This window comes from Hippocampus guttulatus, chromosome 8 (assembly GCF_054856545.1).
Source record: "Hippocampus guttulatus isolate MCC_2025c chromosome 8, RoL_Hgut_1.0, whole genome shotgun sequence".
Classification (NCBI taxonomy): Eukaryota; Metazoa; Chordata; class Actinopteri; order Syngnathiformes; family Syngnathidae; genus Hippocampus; species Hippocampus guttulatus.
Window position 1 is genome coordinate 7,653,836 of NC_141268.1, and position 25,560 is coordinate 7,679,395.

At 42.2% G+C, this 25,560-nt stretch overlaps 1 protein-coding gene across 2 annotated transcripts in view; it reads right to left on the reverse strand.

Annotated features, from left to right (window-relative positions):
- Positions 1-25,560, reverse strand: part of LOC147200988 (plexin-A2-like) — a 126,669-nt gene that overhangs the window by 71,547 nt on the left and 29,562 nt on the right. For both annotated transcript variants that reach the window (XR_015101581.1, XM_086117424.1), the window contains exons 2-3: positions 20,531-21,862; positions 16,762-16,944 (exon numbers count right to left, since the gene is read on the reverse strand). Coding sequence is in view for 1 of the 2 variants with exons in the window: in XM_086117424.1 (XP_085973550.1) it covers positions 16,762-16,944; positions 20,531-21,754 (1,407 nt within the window). In the remaining variant the exon portion in view is untranslated. The remainder of the gene's footprint in view (positions 1-16,761; positions 16,945-20,530; positions 21,863-25,560) is intronic.

Consider the following 25,560-nt stretch of genomic DNA (forward strand, 5'->3'; position numbering starts at 1 on the left):
ACTTCATCAATCCGTCACGCCGCACCACCTTCCAGGCCGCTGCGCCGGCTCCACGCATCAGAAGCCAATCACTGTTTGCGGTTTACTCGTCACACGTTCACCAAATGGAACTTAGACTCACCTATTCACCGAACAACTTCGATCTGTGTACAATTTGTAATCCGTGTGCGATGCCTTAAGATTGCAACAAAGCGACCAATAGAAATGTAGTAATTGGTCTCAGGAAGTCTTGTTGGAGTGATTCATCTTGACTGAGAGACTACATTCTTTGTTTGTCTCAGGCTCTGTCCCTTGTGCAAAGTGTGTTGCCCCATTTGTGTTGTGTATTTCATATTTAGTACTCATAGCTTTAGTATTTCTGTTGAGCCTTATCGGCCACCATATTTTGGCAAAGAGTGTGGTATCTATGTTGAAAAAAAAGAAAAAAAAAGACCAAAGCGTCAAAATGACACACTCTGCTGGGCAGAAAAGACGGTCGCTGCCTTCAGCCCAATCGTGATTTACTATCGCATCTTTGCCAAACCCATGATCCTACCGTTATTTGTTCCTTCTCCAGTCACATTCTTGCATGGAAACAGAATCGGTTTACCTCTCCCCTACACTCCAGAGTTAAAAACTCAGAGAATCTCCAGCAAGAAAGTGACAGTTTTTGTTGTGTAAGGTCAAATTCTAAAGTATAGACCTGTTTATACTTCCTCCGCAACCTGCACAAAACTCACTGCATCTTTGCTTCCCCTTTTGGCTTTTTGATTACTAATCGACGGGGCGGTCCAGTGGTTCGCGCGTCGACCTCACATTGCGGAGGTACCGGGTTCAATTCCAGCTCCGGCCTCTCTGTGTGGAGTTTGCATGTTCTCCCCGGGCCTGCGTGGGTTTTCTCCGGGTACTCCGGTTTCCTCCCACATTCCAAAAACATGCATGGCATGCTGATTGAACACACCAAATTGTCCCTAGGTGGGAGTGGGATACCGCTGGGATAGGCTCCAGCACCTCCCGCGACCCTTGTGAGGATAGGTGGATGGGAAAATGAATGAATGAATTACTAATTGACAATTGTCTGACCCTGGTTGCCCCTTAAAAGTAGCTCTTGATCTTTGCACAGCCTGGCTTCTAAGTCATAGGTGGATATTGTAGGTATTTAAGTTCATCCAGTTCGATGGCTGAAAAAAATTGCATGAAGCACTAACATGAGGTGCTCCTTTGAACACCAAACCAAAATTATGTGCAACCCAGATTGTTTCCCATGGGAAAATTGGTTCTAATTTCAAACGAATCGGACAAAATGGACATTTGCCAGTGTCCTGGACCACAGGATGTTCGGCCCTCCACTGTAAACTGTTGGAAGACTTGCGCATTATCCTCACTTTCGCTGCCAGAACCAACCGGACTTGCCACAAGAGCCGCAAAACCTGACCAGTGCTTGTCGTCTTATCCTCTCTTCCCAGGGCCTCACAACTGACACAGCTATATATTTTTAACCCATGAATAATGTCTAAGCCAATAATGCCACTTCCTTCCTGTGAACCGCATTCCACTGCAGAACCTGCAATAGATATGTGCAGCCCGATTAGCCTGGTCTCCACAAACAGATCTGGAACCTGAGCCTTAAGCAAAGAAAGTCCATTGTAAAAATTCACTGGCTTTCTCTCTGGGCCAAAGAAAACACTCTCCAGACAGCTTAGGTGCCACTTGAACTCTGTTGAGCAACCAAATGTCTCATCTACACCTGGGATTCATTTTGAGATTTATTTTCAGCTTGGACTTTTTTTTTTCAAGAGGAGAGAGAGATATGTAAAAAGGCCAAAGCAAATGGTTATTATGTTTGTCTAGCAAAGGCTGTAAAAATCCCTAGCAGAAAATGTCCATATATGGCTGTTCATTGTGTGAGCGCTAAACGCAGCTGACAAACGAGACATATGGATGGTGACCCAGGAGGCCTGAAGCACTCTGTGCGACCAATCACTGCCAATCTGTCTCATTATCAAGGCTTTGTCTGTCTGTTGGTTACATGTTTGGTGCATTTGTTTGTCCTACAACAGTTTCTCTCCAATTCTTTACACACAAATGGATGCATGGAGATCGGAGACAAATGTATTCATGTTTTAAATTATGAATTGGAATGTCATTAATCGATTCCACCCCCTGAAGAAATTATTTTTTTAAAGAAAGAAAAACAGTACTGTACTGTATAAATACAGTCATGATAAAAGTGAATCTAAACAAATTAACTGGTTTTACAGTGTAATTACTGTACATAGTGTTTGTGTGATGAGTGTGCCTTTAAGGGGCGTGTCCTAGTGAGTGATATCAGAACCTGGAGTTGGAGTCACTCCTTGGTCGCATTCTTTTGTGTTTGTGTGTGTGTCTTTTTAAATAAATTGCTGCTGCTTTCCTTGCCCAAATGTGAGGGCATGACAGTACAATGTTCCCCTTTTTTTCCCGTTTTTTTTGAGCAGCAGCAAATCTGAAGTTTGGTTGTAACCAAAATGTTGGCTTGTAACACAAAGCACAAAACATTAACCAAGTTTGCACATTCATTTGTCAAGGTAAATCGGTTTTAATAGTTTAAACTGTAAATGTAGCCATGATACCGAAACACTTAAATATAATTTCAAATGTAACTTTGTCGTTAAAAATAAATGGCTTACAGACGATTTGATTTGAAAAGAATAATAATAATAATACATTTTATTTATAAGCGCCTTTCAAGACACCCAAGGACACTTTACAATAACAAAAAACAAAACAATACGGGTTGAGCAGCGGCAGCCAAAACGCGCCAGCGTTCACTCAACCCGGAAGTCAGAAAGAAACCACAAGGGAGGGAGAGGGGGAGAAAAAAAAACACGCTCGAACTACCCTCATTTTGAGGATAATTTGAGTTAGGCAAAAAAATAGTCTAACAATGAATGCACCACTGTACATGCATATACGATGAAGGTACGTCATGACTTCCAGCAACAACCCATGCTAAACAGATACCTGTAGGTCTCATCCCCAGAACATCTTTGAGCAGTCCCTATGTAGAACTTGAGCATACTTCCATGACACCAATAAGTGATTCCCTATTCGCAGAGCTTTGACTGCAGGCGTTACAGAAAGAACTAATAGGTGAGGTTTTTCAGTGACAAGCGAAAGATAAGTTCCACAAAAACAAACCAAAAAAACCTGGTTGAAATCATGAATGTTCAGACTGGACATGCATATGGCGGATCATTTTAAAGAAATGCTTGTTCAATGGGGTGTTCTGTCAAGATGAATTTCTGCATCAAGCATTTAGCGTTTCACATTACAGGCTGTTTGGCAGTGGCTTCCTCGATGAGCTAAGGCTCTCTGATTGCCGTTTAACTTCACACGGGAAATAGTGGATTAGCCACTCAGATTAATTGTGGCTGGATGAATATATTAAAGTTTTTTTAAGCATTGTTAGACTACTTTTTACTTTGTAGATGTAGACAAGTGATATCGTAGTTCCTTGTAGAATCATTCATCCATAGTTGTTGGGTTGTAATGTTGAAGAACCTGAAGCTGTCCCAAGACTCAAAGCGAGAGCATTCCCAGATGCTCCCCCAAGCTCAACTCAATATGATAACACGGGCGTGCGGCACCATCAGGTCCAGACAACTGGCCACCTTTAAGGTTGACTGACTGTGCATATGGTCCCATTGTGGATGAGGAGAGCGCACATTGATTAGCCCACATATCCATCAGGGCCGCACGCATGCTAATGAGGATTGAGCCATGCTAATGAACAAAGAGTGACACCAAGGTCACTGAGGTGAAGACGTATGTAACAAAACGCCACTAATCATTGGCCCATTATGTGAACCACTGTCACAAAGCCATGATGCCACCTGCCCTGAATTAAAATGAACAAATCGGGGTACACGCACCACACATTTTAACATCCTAACCTTTTTGTAAAATATGAGAGATCCCACATGACAAAGGGGAAGAAAATTGCGGGATATGCTTACTGCTATTATCATGTATGATGTACTTTGAATGACTAAAAAGAAATGTACAAATTTATCTCCACCAACAATCACCAAAAGGCTCCTCCCACAAACTGTTGCCCAAGACTGTGAGAGGCAATTTTTGCCCAATTGTTGACATGAATGTACCCTGTTTAATTAGCTAACTTGGTCAGCAACATACTCAAAAATAGTTGTGATTGTAAATATTGACTAGATTTAACAATAACAACTTTACCTTAGACCATTTTCTGAGTGGATCAGGGAAGAAAAAAACATTCAGAACACACCCTGCACCACGATATAATAGCTCAGAATAAGCTTTCCGGGACCTCCGATAATCAAGCTTTGCTGAGTAAGATCATTAGGGGGTAAAAGTTACATTTGACTACGTTCAGATTGCAGGTCGCGATGCCTGATTTCGATTTTTAGTTAAATCTGATCTTTTTATGTACTCGTTCACATTACAAAAACAAATGTGACCTCTAACGCATCTGTCGTGTGACACGCATGCGCACAAAGCTCGATGTCGAGTGACATGCACAAAAAAAAAAAAAAAAGATGACACCAGTCTGTTCTCTAATTTGGGGATATGAGGCAACGTTCCTCGTTCTTCTTATTTTATGGAGACGTCTACGAAAGATGATGCCACATCATTGCCTCGCGTAATAAATGAATCGTGTGCATGGCTGAATGACTACGATCATCACAAATGTCCACAGTATGCTTCATATTTTAAGTGGGATTAAATTAAAGTCAAATGTAAAGACAACAACTGCTGATCAAAACAGCTTTACAGAATCACTGCCTGTTGGTAGTCTCCCTAGCACTTTGTCCCGCCTGTGGGGAGCGCATGCTGGGCTTTTGATGACGTATCGGTCCTTTGTTTGCGGATGAGTGTTCTTACTGCAGACGTGTTGCATACATATCCGAGTTCTATTCACCAATGAAAGAGGTCAAGGTCAGATTTGAGAAAATTGTACTGTTCACACTGCATGAAAAAAAAATTGGATATATGTGGCGTATGGGCAAAAAACATGGAGGCAGGCCACACATTGACACATCATCAAGTTATTGATCGACTGAATCAAAAACAAAACAATTTAAAACTCAAAATTTAAAAAGTTTTTTTTAGTAAACTTACATTAATTTTCCACTCTCGCTTGAGTTATTGTTCAGGTTTACATAAACAATCACCAAGTCCAAGGCGCCACTTACGATTGTATTCTCACCGCGGATAGGTGAGAAAATATAAGTCTTAACAAACCTCCCACAACAGCAAAATAATTTTAGAGACATTCAATAATCAGGGTGACTGGAAGGAAGAAATGTTTGCATTCGGCTTGATTGTCAGAATGTGTGTATCCCGCTTGAACACACCACACAACACCAGATAATCGTTTTGAATAATCGTTCAGAGACATCCGATCATCGGGGCTTTGCTGATTTTATGAAAGGGAAAAGGGAAGGAAAAATGCCCAAATGCAGCCCAACAAATAGTATTTATGTGCCGAGCTTTACTGGATGGGAAGTGGCTGTTAAGTCAGTTCGTCTTGACCTCAGCTCCCTCGGCCAGTTTCCAAGTCTTCATAGCGTTACTTTCTATAACTCCGCAAGTCTCCTCGGTGTGCTCTCCCTCCTGGAGGACATGCTTTTCCTGTTACCGGTTTCCTGTCCTGTCCTGTTCGCAGCCCCCCTCCCCCAAAAAAACCCTCCCCAAACCTCCAATTGACTGCAATTGTTTGCCAAGTTCCCAGGGCCCACCTACAACGGCAGCAGAACAATACACGCTCCTTAGCGCGGCCCTTATTTTCCACCAACCGCACTGCAGTCACGGTCCTCCCATGCGCTTCCCATTAGCAAGACGTCACACGGGAGATCGGCAGATGGAGAGCTGGGATGAAAGGACAGAGAGAGTAGGGAGATGGGCACCATTTCACATTTTGACAAATTGCCTCCTTTATTAGCAGCCCGCATCCCAACTCCAGCGGATCATCTGATGATGATCCTCTCGGAGGCCTTTCCTCCTGAGGGTCCCGCTTGTTGTATTCAGTCGTGCCAATTTGGCCCCCCAAACACCAGCATCCCGCCTCATCTCGGCATCCGTGACGTCAAGAAGGCATTTTGGCATTTCCCACTTATCCAAGCATTGTGTTTGTGTGTTACATTGAGGTGAAATAGGATGCCTGTCTGTCTGTCTGCCTGTCTATCTGAGTATGACATCCATCCATTCATCCATCCATTGTCTGAGTCGCTTGGGTCAGTATCTTCGTTGTCTTGGGGCAGTAGCTGGGGTACACCCTGAACTAGTTATCAGACAATCGCACGGCACAGAGACACGAACAACCATTCACACTCACGTTCAGACCCAAGGACAATTTAGGGTGTATGAAACAAAGAGTAAAAGTCAAAGATTCTACTTTTATTCCATATCTTTATGTTTGGAAGCATTAGGGGCCAAAAAATAACTTATTTTAATTTATCGGACCGTTAATTGGTTATCGGAATTTTATACTGACAAATACTGGCAGCTGCCTAAAATAATCCATATCAATCAAACTCTAAACTAAAAATTCCAATCAACATTTCGTGCATTACTGTTCGCAGGTCATGCCTCAATTACCATAATTCACTTGTGTGTTACGTTGGGAGGACACTCTGGAATGCCTGCCCAACCATCCCATGAGAACTTGAACAACGAAGTAAAACCTTTATTTGTGTATTTCCAAATATGTGGTTTAATATATCATGTTTGTGCTGAAAATGTTATATTGTTCAGTGGCAGCTTCCTGTACGGTAAGCAAAGCTGCGTTGATATTTGTTTGATGCACAGATCATCATTAGCTAACAGAATTCGCTAACTTGGATCCGCGACATAGTTAGCTTAATTAGCGAGTGTCCGTTTGACTGACTTTTCCTTGAGCTCCACATTTCATGTTACTTCTCCACATGTAGACAGTTGACTGGCCCATTTTTATTGCATGCAGCACTTTATATTCCTGAGCGTGTGCCTTGGAGAGGAACTGCCGCAAGTGCTAAGGACAGCTTCTCAAACCCACAGTGCCGAGGATGCATTAAACTTGAATGACTCTAAAATATTGCTGCGCTCGTGGCAGCCGGGAAAGTCGGAAAATATTGAGAAATCTCGACGAGGGGCGGGAGGGGACCGCATTAGTACGCTCGCTACACGTTGGCGGGTTAGCGCTCTGCATGCTACAGAGGTCCCGCCAGGCTTCATTGTTCTGCGACGCCATGTTTTCCCCCTCCAAAAATCAATTCCGCTCAATGGCTGCAATGTGCTGAGGCCACCGCAGGTTAAGTCAAAAGAAGAGTCATTTTGCTGTGTTTGCCTTCAGAAGATTTTGGGGGGTTTTTTGGTTGTTGTTTTGTATGGAGTATGTTTCCAAACAACCAATGAAAACATGATTTACAACACTATGTGTGCGGTACAGTGGTACCTTGACTCAGCCGTATAATTTGTTCAGTGACCAAGCTCGTAAATAGATTTACTCGGGGATTGAAGTGATGCGCCTGTGAGTGGACAGTAGGCCGGAAAAATGAATCAAATTCAAATTGGCACCGCAATGTCGTCGAATGCAATTTCCAAATTGCCAGATTTGCATTTTGAGCTTCGTCAAAACACACTGAATAGCAAAATTGAAAAAATCAACAGCCAAGACAGTCCCAAAAAGCTGCTGGACTGCAGGCACGCACGCACACCCTCACGTCTAGAGAAGTAGTGTACTTGTACACTAGAGGCTTATGACATCATTGGCAATTATAGCATAGTAATACACACACATACACACACTCACACAATTCAGGGAAGCTCGGTGCTATGTATGCGAACCAGCTCACAAGCAATGAGCTCCAGCTGGTTACTGGTGCAGCTAAACATGTTGCAGAGTCGCTCCTAATAAGCTGCAAGCTATGGCAGACTCAAGCAAATCAGGCTCTTCTTCCACCATGTCAAGGACTGCGCCTCTTGTACGCCGATTTTAAAAGGAATGAGAGCAGTCTCTTTGATTTTTGGTTAGTCAAGTCAGGTGTTTTCATGCGCACAATAGCGCAAAACACCTCTTTTTAACTGCGCCAAGCATCTGTGGCAATACCAAAACTCTGTCTCGCCCACCCCTGCCGATATTTAAATTGCGCTTCGCACTGGGCACGCAAATAGATCCCTTAGTGTTCGTTCCACATCATCTCACATCCTTTTGACAGCATTTTAGCAATGAAATATTTGGGCGGAGAATATCTCTGCTTGTTATTGTTGTTGTTGTGTGGGCCTGTGTATTCGAAGCCCGTTCACAACGGCTCACAACAAATTTCTTCGAGAAAAATAATATGAGTAGCTCACTTTACATCTTCAGCACATGTCATTTGTCCAAAGTGTTGCTGCCGTAATCACTTAGCAAGCAGATCGGGTTGCGGCAACTATGAGGTGACATCACAAACGATAATAACCACCCAGTGATTGCAAGAACAGCAATTAATGCAAAAAATCCCAGACAATGACAGAAAGAACAGTTCAACCACACAAGCAGGCAGGACATCAACAGAAATCACAAGTAACAGCGCAGTGGAAAACGACACGAGGATCTTTTTTTCTGTGTGGTGGACATCCTAAAGAAGAGTTTTTTGTTATTATTTTTTTAACTAAAAACGGATAAGCGTCCACAAGTAGCATCGGTGGGTGCAAAATGCCACAGGAAGTGATAGGTCAGCCTTTTCTGGTATCAACTTTCAAGTAGCATTGGGACTACGAAAAAATATGTTCTTAGTCACTAAGCTGCGATTTAGCAAAGGAAACTGTCGCCTCCCCCAGGACCTTCCAGCCGGCGCGCAGTTTTCCCTCCAATGTGTTAAGCAGCTCCTCCAGTTGTTCCAAATCATCATTAATGTTCAAATAAATCAGTGAAGTAATCCATGGCACATTCATAATGGATCTCACTCGCATTTTGTTAACATGTTGTTGTAACTATGACATAAGTGCCTCTCAAACTGGCAGTCTTCTCTACTTGCTGGAAATGAATAACTAAACCTTAATTCTGGAAAAAAAAATAATAAACACATATATTCCGTTTAAAAAAATAAATTGTGTACTATCTTTCCAAATTTACCTTTATAACCATGTTTTTTCTCTTAACCATGTAATGCAAACTGCTCATGTTATTACTATGCAGCGGGCCAATAAAAAAAAAAAAAGTGCTGTGCATTGGTCTGGAAATGGCCCTGAAGCCAGACTTCCCACCCTTTCGTAACTCCTCATTAACATTCATTCACATCCCTTCTATTGGTAGACTCGGGAACAATACCGAGCCCCCAAAGCAGGCAGCAAATGCAACACCAGCAAAGCCAGCCCGATGACAGAAACGTCCTGTTTTACGCGCAACCGGAGTGACCTAGCGGTAAACCGTTAATGGATATATCCATATGCTTTTCATGGAGCCGCTGTCGCTTAGCCCCCATGACCTTTCAACACCTACACCTTCCCCGCGACAGGCTCGACCTTTGCGGTGACCCTGCTGCAGTGGCGATGTTTTTTATTGTCACGGCCCATTTCCACTTTGCCTGTCCATTTGGGGCCAACGGATTGAGACTGGAGAGGTGAGCCCCCCCACCCCTCGCTCTTTCTATGCGCCGTGGAGGCTCCTGGGAGTCTGAATCACAGCCATACATTTCGCTAGTGTAATAAGACACGCTGGCCTGTAGAGACTCACACTCGGAGCACTAAAAATGAATTACACACACAAGGAAGCCACTTTAAAAGACAAAGAAATAGAATTGAGCTGCCTGAACATCTTGAACGCCTTGTGACTTAGTGTATTTGAGATTCTGGGTGGTTTAACAATAAAATCTTTATTAGGGGACATATTATGGAAAACTGACTTTTCAATTGCTTGTATACAATTAGTTGCATCTCCAGAGTGTCTGCCCACACATCAAGTGTGAAATCACACAACCGAGCAAATCTGCCTATTTCTGAAAATATGTCTGTGAACAAGCCATTCTGCAGTTAATTTACATAATAACCGCCCACATACCGAGTTCCTCCGCCCATGAAATGATCAGCTAAGCTAGGCGTTGATCTAGAGCAGCGGTGTCAAACATACGGCCCGCGGGCCGGAACCGGCCCGCAAGGAGGTTTGATCAGGCCCGCAGGATAATTTAAAAGTGAAAAAATGCATAAAAGACACGGAATGAATATTTTTAATGAGGTGCAATTCATGGAATATCCGCTAGGGGGGACACACTGTTTTGATCAGAGAAGAAGACAACACTAGCCTCAGTCTGTCACTGAGACAGACACAACACAGCAGACGCTATCAAGGATATGTGAATACTTTATTCTTTACACACATTATAGCACTCTCCTTAGTTTGTAAGGTGTAGACAGGGATTACATTTAGAATTTATATGCTCGTGTAAATGGTTTAAAAATTCCTTTCTTTATATATCTCGTTTAATCTTAAAAGTGCATTACTATATATTTCAATACCAATTACTTGTAAAGGTTTGGTCCCTTTGTACAGTCAGTGGGATCAGCTGCAATGCATATATGTGAATGATAAAAGTAAATTGCACATTTGTCTAAGGAAATCTAAAGTCCTTCATGAAATGTTTTGTAAAAAATATATTCATTAAATTTCAACATTTTCCTAGTATTCATGTGCTTCTTTAGACCAAAACAAAGGAAATACATATTATTTTGGTTATTTACAGCAGAGTATGGTGTCATTTTTAATAGTCCGGCCCACTTGACATCTACCGAGGCCATATGCGGCCCACAATGTGAAATGAGTTTGACACCCCTGATCTAGAGCCACTTTCAAGATTTGTGGTACGTTTTCTAAAACTTTGAAATTCAGGATTGTAGCTCAATCCTTTGTTGGTACATTCTTGGCAGCAGAGTTAATATAACTCTGAAGTGCTTTTGGGGTCCTTATCAGAATTACTCAGTCATCTTCAGGTCTTACACTTAGTGGCTAAAAATGTGCGCACACCAGTAAAATTATAAGCCTCTTGAAATGTGTTCCGTTCCATTTTGAACATTTAAAACTACACTATGGCGTGTGTAACATTACTGTGTTTGATAACATTTTCATGACAAGTTTTGGTTTTCTTTTAATGATGCCTGAAACGGTGGTGAGTCGCAAAATAAATATTTACACTGGTGTTTCATCATTTTCATCATCTTATGAGTGGCTGTTGTGTTGAACAGGGAGTCTCGCCGTGGTCTCTATGTTAAGGCCCCCATTATAAACTGACACATGTGGCCCGTATCAAAGTTGCATGTCTGATGTTGGTGACCCAAGCCGCATCAAAATTGCAAAAGGGAATTATAATGAACTTGGAACAAACACACCCAATATGGCAGCTATATGCACATCATCAAACAGCCAAGGCTTATTCAATTTGATATGTATGGTCTCTACAGCTAGCTACCAAATAGCATATAGGCTAACCCATCCAGCATTCAGGACGTTTGCCGCGAGACTTATTTAGCACGATTCCACACCACCAAAGAATGCAATAACCGACCTGGATTCTACCGTTGGCCACAATGCAACATGAGATTCTACTTAAAGGGACGCTAAATTACTGAGCCATTTTAACAGCAAAAAAGTTCATATTTTGTCTTCAATGAATTTGAAAACATTATTTTTTAAGTACAATTGACTCAAGATAAGGCTGTAAACAAAACCGGGGTCAAATAAAGCAGAGCCAATACTTTGCGTATGCGCTGTGTACTGTGCAATATTCTCAGTCTGCATATCGTCCTGCAGACTTGTGTTGAGTCAAACATTAACAGTCACATTTTGTGTAGCAATTTCCCACCTCGTATGAGTCAGATGTAGCGAGAGCTGCATGTTTGTCAAGACAAAGGATTACAACATTTAAGACCCACAAAAAAAATTGTACATTTGTTCAGGTCCAGTCATTTGTTCATCTGCTTTGAGTCATTGCCCATCTGCACTTGTTTTTATCTCCCCCACCCCCACTACCCTTGCATGAATTTCTTGTATGTCTCTTTCTTACTATTCCGCTTTTCTGTCCCAGTTTCTCCCAGTCCAGCTTGTCTTTTTCTATCACCCAGTCTGCGTTTGCGTTGCGTATCAGACAGACTGCTGCTTCTAAAAAGACCGAGCCCCCCACCCCCCACGCCCCATAGCCCGCCCCCACCCTCCTCGGGCTAATGTCACAACAGTCCTCTCCTACATTTCCTCACTCAGCTGCCTGCAAAGGAAGCCGAGCCCGCGAGGTGCCAGCCAGCCCATCCACTCGGATGAAAGCACTGGGCCCGCAGGAGTACAAATTGTAATATCAGTGGGTTTTGAAATGACACGTGATGGACAACGGGCTTAATCAGCTTGGTGTACACTATGTCTAACAAAAGGGGTCATATAATGTCTGTGGGGCTCCTTTGAGGAGAACTTTCACTGGTTGGGAGGGATACATTCCCTTTTTTTCCCTCGTCTGTTTGACTAATACGACAATAAATTGCATTGATTGGAATTTTTGTCGTTGATCCCATTTTTACCTCAGGAAATAATCATCTCAAACTGCCAGCAGTGTCAAATCTTTAAACATACAGACAGTGCTTTAAGTAGCATTTTAATAATAACTGCTATTAAAAATATTCACTGTTAAGACATACGGTATGCATTTTTATTTATTTGTTTTACATCTTCACACAGTTCCCAGATGTTTTTATTAAAGGTCCCTTACATTCTACTCTTAAAAATACACAAAGGATAAAGAATCACAAGACACTTAACATCCGCTTGTCACACTCTGGTTGAACTCACCCTGCTTTGCAGGGGGTGGTTTTCTCTCATGCAAATGCATACTATGGCTTTTGTGTCATAAGACGGCGACGCTCGGGCATTTTGTCTGACCACTCTCACCACTCGTTATCAAAGAACGACAAGCAAAAAAAAAAAAAATCTAGCGACTTTTAATGATGTTTCAAGACTTCTGGATATTCTGGCTCTCTCTGGAGCAGGACAAATTCACCCCTCTGCGTCCAGACGGTAAATGAATGATAGCTGGCTAATTTAACCATATCACCCACGTCGATGTTGGACCTGAATGAGTTCAAGGAACGAAAGTTCATGAACTGAACTTAGTATTGCTTCCCACAACATTTTTGCGTATGAAAGACAGATAATTTTTTCCTCAAGAGTTCCAGATTTCCTACGTTTTTCAGCGGGAAAACCCCCCACGATACATTGGCTTTCACATATAAGGGGAATAAGGACTTTTTTTTTTTGCAACTTAGTGACAACAATAAGGAAATGCCAGTATTTTGAGGCTAATGACTGACAGTAACATATTGTTCAAAAAAGAAATTGCTGTGGACTTGTTCATTTTAGAAACGATGGACTTAGTTCAATTTTGTTCTTATTTACCGAATGAGTTCATTAAAAAAAATTTTGAACTGCACCTTTGAACGGTTCACGTAGAAAATGAAATTTCCCAACAATGACCCAAGTCATGGGCGAAGAAATATGGGGCAGTGTGGTGTGGGCGTCTTATTTGAATTAACATAGTCATGCCTGCACATGAGGGAAACTTCAGAAGGGCCCGCTCATAGATATATTTGGGGAAATAAGCAATTCGAACAAGATTTACTTGGTTGTTTAGTTTCAGACTTAGTAGGTAAGCAGGCACTCCAGAGATCGAACAATCTGTATACAGGCAATTAAAAAGTTCCCTAATCAAGCCGCTTTAACAACTGAAGTCCAAAGGGAATTTGACCCACTCCAGGTGTGTGTGAAGAATCTCACTTTTAAACATTATTAATGATCATGCACATGGAACAGCAAAGAAAACAACAATAAAACAGTGCCCCTTATGTTTGACAGCAACTGACATTCGTGTCTGACTGCTTTGAATTAGAATACTTAACAAAATTTATGGAAGGAGCCAAAGAATGGAACAAAAGTGTGCCATCCTTGACTTTTTGTGAGATTGTGAGAAACTAATTTTACATTGACGAAACATAGCGAGACACGGTCTTATTCTAAGTGCTTTGTCATTCGCCTAGGGGGTAATCAAAACAAGATGTCAAACAAGTGGCTGCTTAAAAGTCTCCTTATGCTCAGCTAACAATGACATTCGGTAGGCTACAAAGCTAAAGGCTAACACACTCGCACTCATGGTGACTGCTGACTGCACGCAAATGAGCAGCCGCACCAAGTCACACTTTAATTCCCGTGATACATTAAACCTTCTGATAATTAGATCATTAATTGTGCTGATGATTGAGTTAATGAATTAAAGGGAGATTTTGTTACACTAATGTGCTCATCGGTGCTGGGACTCCAAATTTATTATATTGCTGCTGAAAATCAGGGGTGATTTATTTATTTCTTTAATGATTTGCCATTTGTAAATATCAAATGATATAATAAAAAAAAACAACGTTTTTTTACAAACAGACAGAATGAGCAATGGAATATAATGACAAATAATTCAATCAAAAAACCCAATAAATATGATGGATATTATGTCAAAAACCGACCAGTTGGTCTATGAAGAATTTTATAATAAAAAGGGCATATTATATAAAATTGATGTTTTAATGGCTTGTACACAATAGTTGAGTCTTTGGAGTGTGAAATTAAACGCTTCTCTGCTCTCAAAGACTGTGGGTGCATCTACTGAATGTGTGACACCATGCCCTGATGGACAAAAAAAAACAAACAAAAAAGGATTATTCTAGCGTCTTTCTTCTGCCTACACATCCATACATGTTTGAGCCACAAAAATAAATCCGCATAAAGCCTCCGGCAGCTCAGGTCCTTTGAGAGGCGCTAGCCGGCAGCTCGGTCATGAGCTAACAGACTTCCAGGCCTGCTCTTGGCCGTTGGATAATTGACATGTGTGTGGGAATATAAATAACGACACAAGCTGCTCTCCAAATTGTGCCATTCACCAAATATGTATTTTTGGGGTGTAAGCATAGCTAGCTATCTAACTGTGCACTGTAGTTGTAAAAAAATGGGGCAAGCTATAATAACTAAGTACCGTATTTTCTGCACTATAAGGCCATTCGGATTATAAAGCGCACCTTCAATGAATGGCCTATTTTAAAATTGTTTTCATATATAGGGCTGACTGGACTGTAAGGCACATAGAATAGAAGCTACAATAGTGGCTGCGGTTGCACTAGGCATCCACTTGATTGAGCTACACTAAAGGGAATACAATACAATACTATATAGTTTTATTTATATGGAGCCTTCACAACTGCTGCAGCTGTAACGAAGACATTAGTACTGGTCACAAACACGGACATGACGCATATAAATGTAAATGGCATTACAAAACAATAAATGAAAGACAAAAGTTATGAACACAATTGATTCAACAAAAACACAAACCTCGTGGGCTCATATGCACAAAGGGCGAAATATCCTTGGAAGTCTTGCTTGACTCCTTCTTCCTTCATTTATTCAGTAGTTAACTATGCTTTTGGCATTATCTTCGTTTCATAATGGCTGTGCAGAGCTCACAAAGTAGTTGTCTGTTTGAGTGTGTGTTGGCAAATGCACATGTCAATTAGTGTCAGGCAGAACCCTTTTAGGTTACAATTGGTTCCTGCTAATAATCACCGCAAGATGGCATAGGAACACACTAACAGGGAAACAACTCAATATAAAGAGACTGTGACACCATAGATATATAAGGTGCGTCGGATTATAGGACGAACTGTCGGCTTTGGGCAAAATTGAATGTATTTAGGTGTGCCTTATAGTGCGTAAAATACAATTATTTGAAATTGGGTAACCACTGATGTAAATGAAGGTGCTCACGTTCTTATACTGTGGTGAGGGATGAGTTTGCGTCATGCCAGATGCCCCCACAAAATAAAACAGGAAAACTGAAAGACTTAAAAACAGTTCAACTCTATCCTCCACAATTCAGTACATACTGTAGTCCTTAAGATTTGCACATTCCCAGCAATTACCTTCAAAAATGTACAGTATTTATAACCACATGTCTAAGTTGACCATATAGACCAGTGGTGTCAAACATGCGGCCCGCGGGCCGGAACCGGCCCGCAAGGAGGTTTGATCAGGCCCGCAGGATAATTTAAAAGTGAAAAAATGCATAAAAGACACGGAATGAATATTTTTAATGAGGTGCAATTCATGGAATATCCGCTAGGGGGGACACACTGTTTTGATCAGAGAAGAAGACAACACTAGCCTCAGTCTGTCACTGAGACAGACACAACACAGCAGACGCTATCAAGGATATGTGAATACTTTATTCTTTACACACATTATAGCACTCTCCTTAGTTTGTAAGGTGTAGACAGGGATTACATTTAGAATGTATATGCTCGTGTAAATGGTTTAAAAATTCCTTTCTTTATATATCTCGTTTAATCTTAAAAGTGCATTACTATATATTTCAATACCAATTACTTGTAAAGGTTTGGTCCCTTTGTACAGTCAGTGGGATCAGCTGCAATGCATATATGTGAATGATAAAAGTAAATTGCACATTTGTCTAAGGAAATCTAAAGTCCTTCATGAAATGTTTTGTAAAAAATATATTCATTAAATTTCAACATTTTCCTAGTATTCATGTGCTTCTTTAGACCAAAACAAAGGAAATACATATTATTTTGGTTATTTACAGCAGAGTATGGTGTCATTTTTAATAGTCTGGCCCACTTGACATCTACCGAGGCCATATGCGGCCCACAATGTGAAATGAGTTTGACACCCTTGATATAGACACTTAAAGAGCCACACAGCGTTACTCTCACCTTCTTAAGCCGCCCATTTTTGGTGCCCAGGAAGACAACACTGTGTCCATTATAGGTGTAGGAGATGACCGAGGTCAGTCTGTCGCGGCTCTCCAAGTAAACCGTGTGGCCCGTCACCAGCTGGGAGCCCCCCAGAGGCTGATTTATATCCAGGCCGCAGAAGTGGTCGTCAATGGGGACAGGCTGTGAGCGGAGGAAGAAAGAATGGCTGTGAACACTTTTTAGCGTGCGAGGAAGATAAAAGAAGACAGTGGGAGAGTGAAAAACAGTCGATTGGGGATGACAGATGTGTGCAAGAAAGAAAAGCGTAATTGTGAACCGGGAAAAGGGAAGAAAAATCAGCAGTGACACGTGTGAATAAAAAACGAACTCCGCCGTGTTTAGCGCAATGTTTTTTTTCCCCTCCTCCATGTTTAAAAACAGGAACTTCAAACACTTTCTCGACAGCCACGCTTTTTCGACTGTAAGCGGTTGCAAATTCACCATGATAGCAAAGCGCGCGAGGTGGCACGTGTTTTGCACCTGTTCCTTGTGATTGTTGATCACTTGATGTCACATCACACAAATAAGCAGTGCCAGAGATGCCTTGATGCTTGATAAAGCATCAAAGAGTGCCGCGTGCAAAGCGCTCCTGTATCTTCTTCTGCTTTACATGTGCCTCAAAAACTTAAGTCGCTGCTGGCTTTATTTGCTGATTTGCTCTCACTGCCTCCTGTTGTTGACATGTTTACAATGACACTGGCGCCTTGAGATACAAGTTGAATTCATTCCGTGGCCACGCTTGTGTCAAAAATCCACGATACAGTGAGACGAGGAGTGAATGGCGACATGGCGAGGGACGGCTACGCTGTACTGTTAAATGAAAACATTGAAGAGGATCACTTAAAAATCTTCCATATGGCAGGTGAACAGTATATTCCACGGAAGCGTGGACATTGCCAGTCAACTATTTCTTATTGAGCCGCCCTCTAATTTATGAAAACATCCATCCAGGAGGAGAGAGACAGTGGACTGATCCATTTTCTATTTGTCCAATGACATTATATGCACACAAACGGCCCATTAGAATTCCATCTGAATTAAGCACACGATTTGCATTCATTTTGAAAGCACTTCTTCAGCTAATGCATTTGCGCCGAATGCGACCCTCCATCTGTTACCATTATGCAAAAATTAAGAGCATTTTCCATCAAGTTAGTCGAGAAGAACAACACATCAGACATGATTAAATTTGCACTGTAATGTATTCGCTAATTCTGATTTGTGCATTCTTGTTTTTTCCCCCCGTTATTATGCGCAATGAATCTGGTGAGTCAAATTCATTCAAAGAACTAGTTGCTGCTTTGCAGTCGAGAGACACATGCCATATAAACAGATATGCTTAAAACATATACCAATTATTAAAAGTTTTAAAACGTCGATTGCAGTAGTTTATTTGTGTTGCTGTACTTTATAATCATATTAATGATGTCTACAGTAATTCATGTTTTTGTAGTTTAATGTATTAAATGTCCGTTCATTATAACTACTCAACACTATGGAGGCCCACAACGTCCACCCGTTGTGAGTCCCTCGAATCTCATGAACCATACATCAACGGTATATGCCTGTTTCATTTCTTCAAATTACAGTACGCATTTTATTCTTTAATTAATATGGATTATTTTGTTGAAAGTACTTGGAAGTACAGCATGTACCAATTGTCTGGAGTCTGGAAGGGGTTTTGTTTGTATTTGACACCACCCCATGAACACAGGCTTGTACTTGCTCAAAATGAAGCTTCGAAGGCCGAAAGGGTCAAAAAGGCTCACTGGAGGTTTGTTACTTTGCTCGACTAAACCGACAACCCCACGCTACACCACAGATGCTGCTGAGTTTTTTTTTTATTTATTTATTTATTTTAAATCACACTTGATATCAATAGAATGATCCCATCAGGCTCAGCTGCAGTCAGCAAATAATGGTTTGCTCACATGCTAAAGTAAACTCAAAAGTGCATGACATGAGCAAATCACCGTCACACCAAATTACGATTTTTTTAGAAGGCTTCCAACACTCTCAAAGGCTCTAAAACATGCAGTCTGTACTTTGATATTTGCCGTTGCAACTCGCTCTTTTTTCTAAATTCAAACACAATAAAGATAATTGTTTAAAAAAAAAACTCTGATCTTATGTAGGGAACAAATATCTGATATTAGCCTCTAAAAAGGCCTTTAACAAAGCATGCAATTAGAATTGCTTGTGGCTGCTTTACTGAGAAGTATGTGATGTCATGATCAGTTTTCCGAATCAAGCCATTGTGTTTTCTTTAGTCCCTTAGGTTAACGGCACAGCAAGATTAATTATTGAGCTATTATGTATTTACAACCTGCTTCGGCTGCTTTGACTTGAATAACATCCTATTTGCTTGATAGCATAGTAGAATCAAAGTGCACGCTGGGAAGCGGCACAGTAATGGATATGATTGTTTTCATCATTGCCTTTGGCTCGTTCCTGTGAAAGCTTCATTATGCATAATTGTGGCTTTTATCAAGGCGTAGTCACGTTTTTTTTTTCTCAAGATGAAGGAGAATCCTCGAGAGGTTTTGAGCGGTGCGGTCAGGGACACGAGTGGAGCGACGAGGATGAGGGGAGTGGAAAAGGATTAGAGGAAGGTGGGCATTGGTGGCCAAACCGCCCGAATGAAATCAAAGCTTCTTGCCAAGTGTGATTAGCTCTTTGGGCTGAAGCTCATCCAAGTCTCCTGCACTCTTGGAATACAGAATCGGACCCTGCTCGTATTTGCAAACGTGGTTAATCAAAGAGTGGTTGTTAATCAGAGTATTTCTGTCAATGCTGCTCTCCACCATGTTGGTCTACAGTCCTCTGTTGTTTACCACTTGTTTAATAATATATCAAACCTGCAACAGACATAACGATAAAACTCCACAGATTGCAATTCTGCCCTATTTTTTTTTCTATAGCACATCAAGTTTTCATAATAATAATAATAATATAAACATATTTAATATCATGATATATTTAGTAATACTGCATGCATGCGTTCAGGGTTGTTGTTTTTTGCTTTGTCTTCTTAAAACATGCTGAGAAACATTGAGAATACTTTTTCCCAAAAATATAGAAAAAAAGGGGGAAAACCTCTGCAGATATATGAATCCCCAGATGCTGAAGTGAATGAGCATGGGTCGACTGTTTTAGGTTGTAATATCACTAATCACCTCTAAATGGCAGACATTTCTTAGTTGTGCTAATACTGGGTTTTATACTGCCCTATAAAACAAGGTGAATAGGCCAAATACTTTTTTTGCAGCTTTGGAATGGTACGCAAGACAAACATAGCCTCAATAATATAAAACTTTTAAGGGAGTTGATTTTTGTGAAAAAAAAATGTATAAAATGAGTTCTTGCACTAAATGTTGGTTTCTTGTTGAGCGGTTTTGTGCCACCCTTGAATGGTAATTTTTAGGCAAGCGAGCCTTTGCGCTGGCAAGAAAATTATGCGATGTGGATAGATTATTCTTTGCTTTAAACCCTTTGTTGTTGGTTTCCTCCGTGGATCTTATGTACATACATTGAAAAATGTCAAAAAAGGTGCATATTAAGAGGATGTAATTTGTCCATATTTAATCTAGTATTTTTATCATACATCTGGTTTGGAAGTGCGTGGTCCTATATGGTCCCCCGGTTGCACTGACTAAAATGTGTGCCCCTGTCAAGCATTTAAGTGTCCCATCCCTAATCTAGATGGGAACTGGATCAATCCACCTACCGCTTTGGTGCACTGCACGTCCTTTCCCAGCAGCCAGTGCAGCTCCAGGTGTCCCTCACCCTGGTAGCAAGACTGCAGCCTCTCCTTGATGCGTGTGTTGATGTCCTGGATGGTGAATACGCATAATGCGGAGTGGTCGGACGGGTCGTGATACTGCTTCTGGCCCTTGGAGAACACTGCAAAGAGCACGTCATCCTGGGCGCCAATGTTAAGCGCCTTGGCTAAGACCCTGCCAGCCTTGGACAGGTAGGCAGCCTGTAGCAGACGGTACTCCTCGCCCCGGTGGACGCAGCCCACAGGAAGCGACACGTAGGAATGGAACTTCTTGTCGCCTTTGCAGAGGCGGATGATTCGGGAAGTGTAGAACAGGTCGCCAAGAGAGCCCCCGGACGGCATCCCGTTTTCCGGGGTCTCTGGCTGGACGGTCATGAAGTAAACAAAATGACCACTCTCGAAGCCATAGATGTAGTAGATGTCAAAATGTGGGACAAGAGCTAGGGTGTCTGAGGGGATTTTGATGAGCGATGAGACAAAGTCAGTGTGAAGCTCGTAATCGAGCATGGCAGAGGATTCCGGGTCGCGAGGCAGCTTACGGCTGGAAATAGTCGGGAAGTAGTCCTGCTTCCCTCCAACTGCGGTGCCGATGTACAGGGTGGCATCCTGAGTCAACGAGGGCACCACCACGCCGTACATGGTCCCCATCTGTGTGTCGCTGGACAGGTAATGTTCTTTCTTATGCGTGGGCTCCCCGAGGATGAACAAGTCGTCGAGCCTCATGAGCTTGCAAATGCCCTGGTAGAGGCTGCCGCACGCCAGGAGCCGGTTCTGGGAGTAGTCGATGAGCAGCAGCTTGTTGACATTGTCCGTAGAGACGAGGGGCTCAGAGCAGGGTTGAACAATCAAAGGAGGGTAGCAGGCTTTGTTGTCGTACTCGGGCCCCGTGGCATGGGACACCAGGAGCGTGAGGTTCGCCGACAGCTTGTATATCCGGTTGACAGCGCCAATGTAGAGGGCTCCCGTGGATTGATGCACGGCGAGATGGTTCAATGACCAGTCTCGCCGCTCCGATTGGAAGATGTTCACAGTCTGTCCGGCCGCTGTCTTTTGACTCACGAGGATGAGTGTCAGGAGCCCAAGGGCCACGAACCGTGACATGACCTTCACAGGGCCGTGAACTTTAGTGAAGTGGCCATAAGTCCATCTCTTATGTAAGCGCGTTCCCATCCCCGCAGGGCTCAGACAGAGGCGCTCAGGCAAACCTCAGAGGACTGCGTGCCGGCGAGGTGAAAGCCAGAGGAGTCGTCGTCCTTCCCCAGGAAACTTCACATTACTCTAAAAAGAGAAGAGGCGAGACGTTTGTTTTATCAAGTCCCTGCTCGTTTTAAGTGCACTTAGGTTATCATTTGCACTTCTGCTTGTTTTCCCCGTTGCTTGTCCTTTATCAGACTCATGATACATCAAAGAAACAAGCGCTCATTTGTTCTAAGTGTCTCATCGTATTTACAAGAGAGAGTTTCATACTTCCCCCCCACCATCATCTGGGGAGCTTATTAAATGTGCCACTCCTTTCAGGAGAACTAACCCCTGCCTATTACTCGAACAAAGCAGTCACAACAATGTAGCTGCCCCGGCCGACTCTTTTGGTTGCTTATTAAAGCGACCTAAATGTATTCACCACGTGTCTGTGTTTGGGGCTGCCGCTTCTATCCCCGCCACCCTGTCATGTTCACTTAAATGGCTGAATCCAGGAGGAATTCATCACTCTCCACTGTAGCCGACATTCCCCAAATTAATCAGCCGTTTTCCAAGGATGGCAGGAAGTCATTAGAGATTCCAAGCCATGCAGCATCAACCCTAGCGCTTCCTTTTTTAAATTTCATTTGCATATTTTATGGAGCTATTTCCTGGGGGGGCTAGCAAACAATGCCCCTCAAAGGCGGGATGAGCGCGGACGAGTCGGACATGTAGCAGTGAATGATGTGCTCACATTTCCTTATCATGAAGCCTACTAGTGTCTGGCTGTGTCTGCCGCAAAATGAATTAATTTGCTTTCAAACAGGTTTTCACCTCCAAACAAAGATAAATGTGGAGTGCCGCCGCAGACGGGCACTGCGGATAAAGTGCGCTTGCATTCACAGCTGCCACACCAAAGTCTATTAAAGGGAGGTGATAAAAGTGCCGACTCGGGAGGACAAACTATAAATTGGCAAACGTGCCATCACCCTAAATCCGCCGGGGTGTCATCATGTATCAGCAGGAGCCTAAGGTGTAGCCACCCCCATTTTTCCCCCCGTTTGTATCATCCTCGCCAAGCCGGTGCTGAAAGAAAATGCTGGACAGTCGCGATTTTGCTGACCCCTTGTAAAAAAAAAAGTGATCTTTGCACAGTTTAACACACATACACCCACACACACACACAACACTACGCCAAACTCCCTCTTGTTGTGAAGTGAGTTTAATTGAGTTCACTGACACCATACGGTGCTCATTTGTTCGTGTTTTGTTTACAAGTCAAAACTTGAACGTGATTTGCAATTTGGATTAGCTTTTTAATTTTTTTAAAAAAATGTTTTATTCTGGGCTCAACAAGCAGCCACCCTGAGGTCCATCCCCAGTTGTCACGGTAGTGCACGCCATTCATTCTCCCGCTCAGCACACCCCACACTTGAGGCAGTAGTCAGTCCAAATAGTTTTTCATTTGACAACATGAATTGATTCAACTCCAACAACTTTTCCTCAAACGAATTAAGTTTCTGCTATGACATACAACAAGCTGCTGCTTCTTAAATGAAGGGGGGGGGGGGGGGGATCACCACAGCTATAAGAATAACCAAGTAAACCATTTCTTTGTAGCTTCAACTCATCAATATAATATAAACGGTACGCCTTGTTAGATCACAATCTTGACCCAACATGCTGTTTCAAATCCACAACCCAATGCACTGTATATAAACAACCTAGCTTTGACGCTGGGTTAGTGATTTCAGACAATTTGGGTTACGTTTAACTCAGCAGTTTCAGAGTGTCGAGAGCCCCGAACCTCAAAACTGTGATGGAGACGTGCTAACCACTTGAACAGTTCTGCCTCTTTCTTAGTCAAGATCAATTTTTCTCAGTGAAGTGACTCTTCTGAACATCTTATTTATGTGCATTTTCCCAAGGATGCTTCTTAGTTTAAGTAGAGGTTAAATGATGACAGTCACGTTGGAAAAAGAGGAGGGTGGGGGGTAGGTCACGCCGCGGTGTGTTGGCCATCAGACGGACATCCTGCTGAGTTGAGCGTGAGCCAGGAATTTAGCGAACGGACTGACACTGAGCTGGCTGGGCTCCCTCCAGAATCACTACGGCACCTCCCGTCCATCTGTCGCTGCCACGCTTGCACCGCGGTCGCTCGAAAGTGTGCAGTCGCTTTGTTTGTTTTTTGCCAGGCTTGCCGCCAACAACTCTGCCAGTAATTGGCCACTGAAAGCTGGTTATCTATGAGTATTTTATTTTATTTTTCATTACATTACATGGGTGGCACGGTTGTCGACAGGTTAACACATCCACCTGGACTTCCTGTGCTGACGTTGCATATTCTCCCCGTTGCCTGCGTGGGGTTTCCCCGGTACTCCGGTTTCCTCCCACATTCCAAAAATATGCATGGTAGCTTGATTGAATGCTCTGAAATGTCCATAATTGTGATTATCAGCGCTAAATGTTGTTTGTCTATGAGTGCCCTGCAATTGGTTGGCAACCAGTTGAGGGTGTATCCCGCCTACTGCCCAAAGACAGCAGGGATAGGCAGATAATGCATGAATACATTCTTATCAGACCAGTGTATCCTTTCTGTGGAAATTACCTGGTTCGCTCATGGAGAATAAGCATAATTGTGACAAATGGCCATTTTAACCCTTTCAGGTACAGTGGTCACGACAGTAGACAGCCTATCATGTTTTTTAGGTTATTCTCTGGTAGATGAAAGGGTTAATGGCGATGAGAAATAATCTCACTTGGACAAACTGCTTTTATCATGAAGCAAATCATTTGACTTTTCTATTTGTCAGGGGTAACATTTTTAAAATTCATTCACTCCCAAAGACATTTTTAAACGTCTTTTCAGACTTGGTCCAGAATTGGCTGGTACTGAATGAGTTAACAATGGTATCAAAATCAAAGGCTGCCGCAAGCAGATGATCCTCTGAATCAGCGTCTTTGTTACCATCGCCAGACTTTCATTTCAACAGTGTTACCTTTTTTCACTTTCTCAAGGGTTCAGTGGCATTTTGTCCTTACTCTGCCCTTTGGCTTAACCAGCATGACTATAAAATTATTTTCAGCCTTGGGGTGTTTTTCGTAAAAGAGCATTCCTTAAAACCATAAAGGTCACCAATATTTTTTTTTCAATAGAGGCACTTGTGTGCAGGAAATTTGAATGTGACCACCAAAAAGGCTGTTTTAAGAGTCAGAAGGTGACAGAGCAGTGGTGCTAACAACACTTTTTTGGGAGTTATGAAAAAGCGTTATCTTTCAGAACTACGATAATTATACCTAAAAGTATAAGTGGTGATAATAGGCAAGATATACTTGAACTTGCCTACTGTACTTACTGCAGAATAAGTCAAGTACGAGGGGTGTCACAAAACATATATATGAAACCAAAACTATGAGTTTTCCCCTTCATTGGCCACCAACGTGACCCTTTGCCAAGCACATGCACAAGCACACTTATACAAATAAGTGCAATATATGCCTGATGTGATTATTTTTATACTCATCAGTACAAGCAAAGTACTCCTAGAAAAAATGTAGTAAACATCTGTCCATTTTATAACAGTAATAGCTACTTTCCTCAAATATTATGGAACACTGACTTTTAAATATGCAAGTAGTTAGGTAAGTGCCTGCCCACACATCAGATCTGAAATTAAATAAAAAAATAAAAAGTAATGCTGAAAATATGCCTATCAGCGAGCCCTTCCAAATCATAAGACCAGAACTCCGTTAGAAACCAAAGACCCCTTGTAGAAACTTCGACTGTTGCTCAGAAA